The sequence below is a fragment of the Tupaia chinensis genome, unplaced genomic scaffold (assembly GCF_000334495.1).
Source record: "Tupaia chinensis unplaced genomic scaffold, TupChi_1.0 Scaffold000366_1, whole genome shotgun sequence".
Classification (NCBI taxonomy): Eukaryota; Metazoa; Chordata; class Mammalia; order Scandentia; family Tupaiidae; genus Tupaia; species Tupaia belangeri.
Window position 1 is genome coordinate 1,162,539 of NW_006159863.1, and position 7,106 is coordinate 1,169,644.

General features: G+C 47.2%; 1 protein-coding gene across 1 annotated transcript in view; it reads left to right on the forward strand.

Moving 5' to 3' along the window:
- SCARA5 (scavenger receptor class A member 5) overlaps positions 1 to 7,106 on the forward strand; it is a 127,709-nt gene that overhangs the window by 67,852 nt on the left and 52,751 nt on the right. The window contains exon 4 of the mRNA XM_006153217.3: positions 5,660 to 6,334. Coding sequence (XP_006153279.1) covers positions 5,660 to 6,334 — 675 coding nt within the window. The remainder of the gene's footprint in view (positions 1 to 5,659; positions 6,335 to 7,106) is intronic.

Here is a 7,106-nt window from a genome sequence, read left to right on the forward strand (position 1 = left end):
ACACACACACAAATATGGAGTAATCTTTGCAGGTAGTGAGTTTCCCTTCATCAACCCAAGCTGGAATCAAGCAGCATGGCAGGAATCTTGTAGAGATTCCAATTTGGATTCTCATTCAGTATTGATTGCTGAATACTCATTTAACGTCTTAGGTATATCTGATAATAATATATGATTAATGTATTGATGTCTGCCTCAGACTATGGCCTGGGCTAGGTGGCTTGCACCTGCATATCCCCTGCAACCTTCTCATCAGCACAGCATTGCTTTCCCATCCTCATCAGAACCCGAATCTATTCCCTATTACATAAGTGCCCTTTATGGTCACGAAAAAAATAATAACCTGCTTGTCCAGTCAGGGTGCTCCAGATGTGATCTGACTAGATGAAAAAAATAATAGCCTGCTTGTTAAGTCAGGGTGCTCCAGATGTGATCTGACTAGACTGGCCGTTTCCTCAAAACACATCAGGTGTACTCACAATGCCAGCTGGGCAGGCGTATGTGTGTGGAAGGGAGAAAGAAAGCTAAGCATGCCGTCTGATGTCTAGTCACCTAAAGCCTGGCTATTGTTGTCAGTATCCTTTATCTTTGTATAGAATTCCACATCCATTACCTTAATTAATTTTCAATAGAACTAACCTTGGAAAGTAGAGAGGGCAAATGTTTATGATATTATTTAAGAATGAAAGAAAGAGAGATGGGGTCAGTTAGTGGCATGGAGGTTAAGGCGATTGGATCCCACATGGCCAACTGTGTGGTTTGAGTCTCAGACCCAGCAGCTTGAAAAACACACTAGCTGTGTGTGTATGTGTGCCCCAAATCCCAAGAGGAGAAGGGAGGAGAAGGGATTGCAGCATGGCCTTGGGGGGTAGGGACTTCATTACCCTCCCTCCCCATTTCTCTCCAGTAAGCATGTGTACCCTATAACAAATAGGAAAGGAAGGAAGGAAGGAAGGCAGGAAGGAAGGGAGGGAGGGAGGCTCAGGAAGGCAAGAGATTACATAAAGCATGGAATCGAGATGAATTAGGGCCATCTGTCCCTTATTCTAGTACTCTTTCCTCTTAACCTGCCACTGGGATAGTTAGTTACATGCTGAACTCCACCCAGGGGGAATAGGAAAGGACATGACATATTGCACTCCTACTGTGTGCCAAACTTGGTTCTAGGCTCTTACTAGATGTTGCTTTCCTACTCTTTCCAGCAACCTTATGAAGTAGAATTATTGCACCCATTTTCAGATGAGGAGACTCTCGAAGGTGACAGGGAGTTTTCCTCTCTTGCACAAATCCACATAGAGCAGCTTTCCATTCAGTGGAGCACTGGTGGAGTACCTGCTACCAGATGCCACACAATCCTCTTGTGGTCCTCCCAAACTTAGGCAGACAGAATCAATATTTTCCAGATCAGAAAACCAATCTCATGCCCATTCAGCAACTAGTGCAAGGCCACCCAGTTGGTAAGAGATGGCTCAAAGCCAACAGTATGGCCCTTGGCTTATCTTTAGGACAATGATAGAGGACCAAGGAGGGTGGCTTTCAGAATTCAGAAAGCCTCATTTTACAGTCAGATATGGGAAAGAATGGGGCTAATGCCAATACAAAACAAGTAACTCAATAGAAGCACCCAGAAATACAATAGATTGGGAGAGAGGAGTTTCTTTCAGGTGGTCTGCAAAACTGGGTTAACTTTACAGAGGGATGGACACGTGTAATTCTATGGGAAAAGTCATTTAAAAGCAGAGCATAATATCCATTTGGACTCATAATGAAGTCGTTATCAGTAGAGTTTTAGCACTTAAATTGATGCATAATTTGATTAGGATTCTCCTGGCCCCAAGATGTAGGGGGAAATCAGGGCCATCCTCAAGATATATGATCAGCACAGTCTCATGGGCGGGATTTTTTTTTTTTTTTGAGAGGTTTTTGCTAAAGGGTGCGTGTGCTTGCCAGAGAGACAGAGAAAGTGGGAATTCATGCCCCAAGGAGGATGGCCATGCCACAATCTCTTTCTCCATTCTCCTCTTGGGATTTTTGGACATGAGTGCCCAGAGTGAGTTTCAAGCTTCTGGGTCTGGGACTTGAACCTCAATCAGCCCTGTGGGAGTCCAACACTTTAACCACTATGCCACCTGCTGGTCCCTGGGCTAGAATTTTTAAGTCATAAAAGATGTCCAGGCCTTTTAACTTATAATCCAGCTTCTGGGAATTTATTATTAGGAAAATGTTCAAAACAGTGAAACCTTTCCATATTTATTTATTATGACTGATTAAAAAAAATTTTCAACAGAAAGAAAATGGGTAATGACAATGTATCCCCTTGAGGGACTCTTATATGGTCATCCAAATTATAGTTATAAAAATGAGAAGGATGTGAAAGGGTATTGAAATGACCCTAATAATAATACTAAGTGGTAGAAAAACCCCAGAACTGAAACTGTAAAGAGGGGTGTGGGCATGGCAGAGCTAGAAAGGAGAGGAAAGGAACACAGCATGCTTTGTGGGAGGCTGTGGGACTGGGGTGGAATGTTTCTTCACTTTTATTTGCTTTGATTTTAATATTGGTTGCACAATGAACACAATGGAGGAAGGGGAAGCTGAGTGTCAGCTGTCACCGTATTGACAAGAACAGGGAAGGAGGGGCCGGGGGAGCTGAGGAGAGAGAGGGAGGGAAGGACACTTCTGGGTCTTGCCTCTGGGCAATGGGGCCTTAAATCAGTCCTGGGGTTTCAGTCAAGGGGGTGGTGCTATGTCTGTTCCTCACTCACATGCCCAGTTCCAACACCAGAACTCATGGTGAAGTCCAGGGGCACTGAGAGGGGAGATGAACAGGACAGGGGCTTGCTGTTCTCCAATGGCCCTGTCTCAACACCTGTCACCCAATCTGGGTCAAATACTGGATGGACATGCCAGCTCTAGAATCCAAGCCTGATCTTTTATAATTGATGTCTTCAGCAGACAATCCGTGTGGCTTCCTGACTATGACTGGGTCACGCATTCTCTCCCCTGTGGCCCCTCATTGTAGGAATCACTCTTTAATTAATGTCGCAGGGAAAGCACTGATGTGAACCACTGGGGCAGATTCAGGGGGCAGCTGTCAGTTATGTCACTTACACTCTCCTGGCCTTAGTGTCTTCATCTGTAAAATGGGGAACTGTCCAGTTCATCGAAGATTGCATAGACCTAACCTATTGGCAAACTCTGCAGAACCCTTTTGAAACTAGGGAGGCCCCAATTTGGATCATTTCACTAGAAGTCTCATTCCCAGAATGAAGGATATGATTCTTCAACTGTACTTTGGTCTGTCTATATCTTGGGAAACCATATTTTGATGAAGCCTTGCCATTTAAGGGGATGACAACAACTTAGAGGGAACCCAGGATATATGGAGGTTTAGAACTTAGTCATGAGAGATTAGGTAAAGGAACTATAGAACTATAGATTTTAAATCAGAAAACTTATTAGTAGCAAGGACATAACTGTCTCTGAAATTCAGGAGGGTCTCGAGGAAAGACATTTCCCTAGGTCTCTATTAAACCAAAGGACAGAATCAGTGGATAGACCCTACATGGTTGCAAATTTCAAATCTAAACAGAAGACAGAACCTCTCAACAGTCAGAACTACCTCTAGGTGGAGAGATTGGAGTAATCAGAGACTGGAGAACCTCTTGACCATAAGACCTTCTTGGATTAAAATGCTAGCTGGGGAAGAAGTTGAGGCAGGCCAGGCTCCATCCAGCCCTGTGAGCTTCTGAACCTAATCTGAAATGATTTACCTCCTCCAGCATGGCCTCCACAAATGCCGCGTGCTTCTCAAAGCATCTCTTTTGATTTCAGCAGCTGGTCTTCAAATGGCCCAGGGATCCCCATTACCAATTTCCCCCTTTCCAATGTGAAGATCTGGAAGAAAACTTATTCCATCTGAATGCTCCCATCATTTGAACAAGCTGTGTAGCAAGTGCCCTGTTTCTCTCTGCTTCAAGATTTGCAAGGCAGAATTCCCTCTGGGTCTCACCCAGCCCCACCTCCTACTCGGTCCTATTCTCACTGCTGGCTTCCACTTCCCTCATGTGCAGGGGAGAGCAGGAAAGCAAGCATTCCTAGACATACCTGCACCAGAGTTTATAGTGTCCTTGTCAGAGAAGTTCAGAGACTCCCAGGAGACACTAGGATACCATTGGGTTATTGGGAAACTCATGATGCATTTTTTCCCTGAAAACCGGAAAAGTACATCATGGCTTTCCCAACAACCTAATAGACTATAAAAAGTAAGATGCATGTCCCTCCTCTAGGCATTGTGAGGCTGCGGCTTATAGCCAAGAAAAGGACATCTGTCCAAGAAGAAGGAGTGGAGAGTCACTGGGACAGACTGTTTACTGAGGAGGGAAATGGAGGGTATAAATGTAGGGTTGGGGGGTTACAGAAAGGTTGCAGAAGGCAAGGGATCAATATGAAAGGACTCTTGTCACAGCACGTGTACCTGAGGGAATGGGACTCTGGACTCAGGAGGCTGTGAGATCTGCATTGTCTCCTTGACTCTGCAAGTTCGCTGCTGGGATGAAGTTCCTTTAGGCAGTTCCTTTGGGCAGCCTTTAGGGAAAGCCACAGGCTCTGGAGTTAGCACCCTGGGTTATGATTTACTTGCTGTGCTATCCTGGGTGATGTTAACAGCTCTAACTATGAAACGGGATAAGCTGAGGCTGTTCAGCTACTACAATAACTGCCTTACGCTGGGTAATTTATAAGCAAATGTGTTACACGGTTCTGGAGGCTGGAAAGCCAAGATGAAGGCAGCTGTTGATTCAGTGTCTGGTGAGGGCCTGTTCCTCATAGGTGGCGTGCTTCTCTGTCCTCGCATGGCAGAAGGAGCAAATGGATTCCTTGCAACTCTTAATAAGGCCACTAATGTCATTCAGGACTCTGCCCTCACCACTCATCTCCTAAAAGCCCCACCCCTGATACTATCATATGGTGACATCATTTCCACGCATGAATTTTGGGGGTACACATTTAGTCCATAGCAGGTACCTACCTCCTAAAGTCGAGAGGATAATACCACCCAGTATCTTAAGCTGACCTACATGAAACTGCTGATATTCAACCACTCTTCAACCTACAAAAATAGCAGTTTTTTATGGATTAACCTAATAAATAATGGCTAGATCAGTATAGCAGTTCACAAACTTGTCTGCACTTTAGAATTAAATTCCAGGGAGTCTCATCATATCCCACGTCAATTCAACCACAGTTTCTTCAAGTGGCCCCCCTGGCCAGGTGACTCTAACCTGTGGACAGTTGTGGAAACTGCTGGCTTAGCATGGGGCCTGGGATTTATTAAAGCACTCAATGTAGTCATTTCTGTTTTTCATTCATTTGTCGTTTACTGAGCACCTACTAGGCGCCGGTCCTGAATCATGTTTAGCTTGTCAGCCTCCTCAGTGACGGTAGTTTCTTCAAGTGGCCCCCCTGGCCAGGTGACTCTAACCTGTGGACAGTTGTGGAAACTGCTGGCTTAGCATGGGGCCTGGGATTTATTAAAGCACTCAATGTAGTCATTTCTGTTTTTCATTCATTTGTCGTTTACTGAGCACCTACTAGGCGCCGGTCCTGAATCATGTTTAGCTTGTCAGCCTCCTCAGTGACGGTTATTTCTCTCCTCCAGTGTCCAGGCCCCGGAGCTCCCCGGATGACCTGAAGGCGCTGACTCTGAATGTAAATCGGCTGAATGAAAGTTTCCGGGACTTGCAGTTGCGACTGCTGCAGGCTCCACTGCAGGTGGACCTGACGGAGCAGGTGTGGAAGGTGCAGGACGCGCTGCAGAACCAGTCGGACTCGCTGCTTGCGTTGGCGGGCGCGGTGCAGCGTCTGGAGGGCGCGCTTTGGGGGCTGCACGCCCAAGCCACACAGACAGAGCAGGCGGTGGCCCTGCTGCGCGACCGCATGGGCCAGCAGAACGACGCGGCGCAGCTGGAGTTGTACCAGCTGCAGGTGGAGAGTAACCGCAGTCAGCTGCTGCTGCGGCGCCACGCGGGCCTGCTGGATGGGCTGGCACGCAGGGTGGGCATCCTGGGCGAGGAGCTGGCAGATGTGGGGGGTGCACTGCGTGGGCTCAACCACAGCCTGTCCTATGACGTGGCCCTCCACCACACGCGGCTGCAGGACCTGCAGGTGCTGGTGAGCAATGCCAGCGAGGACACGCGCCGCATGCGGCTGGTGCACATGAGCATGGAGCTGCAGCTGAAGCAGGAGCTGGCCGTGCTCAACACTGTCACCGAGGACCTGCGCCTCAAGGACTGGGAGCACTCCATCGCGCTAAGGAACATCTCCCTCGCGAAAGGTACCCACCTGGTCCACCCCAGCTCTCAGTGCCTTCCCTGAGAGCCTCTTATGTTCAGTGGAGGCTTGAACAGGTTGACAGTCTTCCCCTTTTTCAAGAGAAACCAGAAACATGGAATGTTCTGGAAATATTTACTCAATGCCAGAGGACATGTGTGCTTATGAGAGAGAGACAGGGAGAGGGAGAGGGAGAGAGTAAGTACCCCCTAGTGGGATGTGGTCACAGCATAATTCCTTCTCCCCCATTTCTCCATCCTATCAGGATGAGGGGCATGCAAACACATGCAATTTTGGTGTGTTTTTAAGGTTGCTAGGTTGGGATTCCAACCACAGTCAGCCTTGTGGGATCTGACTCCCTTAACCACCAGGCTGTGGAGCCAGCCCATACAGAAATATTTACTTGTTGAACTGTGTGGGCCTCTTGTGCTCCATAGACAGCCTGATTGCATCCCTTGTCCTGGGTGATGTGTCCAGTCCAATGGAACAGATCATGTCAGAAATAGCTGTACTCTAGCTATTCCTCCTACCACAATGCCCACCCCCTCCTCCTTCAAACCCCACTCATCTTTTATGATCCCACTCAACCCACTTTCTCCAAGAGCTCCCCTAATCTCTGCGGGTCTTCCTCACTGAGCTTCTACATTTATCAGAGTACAAAGTAGTAGTGACGGGCCTTCCCTTGTGCTGTACTTTCCAGTTACAGAGCACTTTCATGTACTTTTTTTGTTTGTTTTAAAGTGGGTGAGTTTGGGAGGAGAAGGAATTCAGAAGGA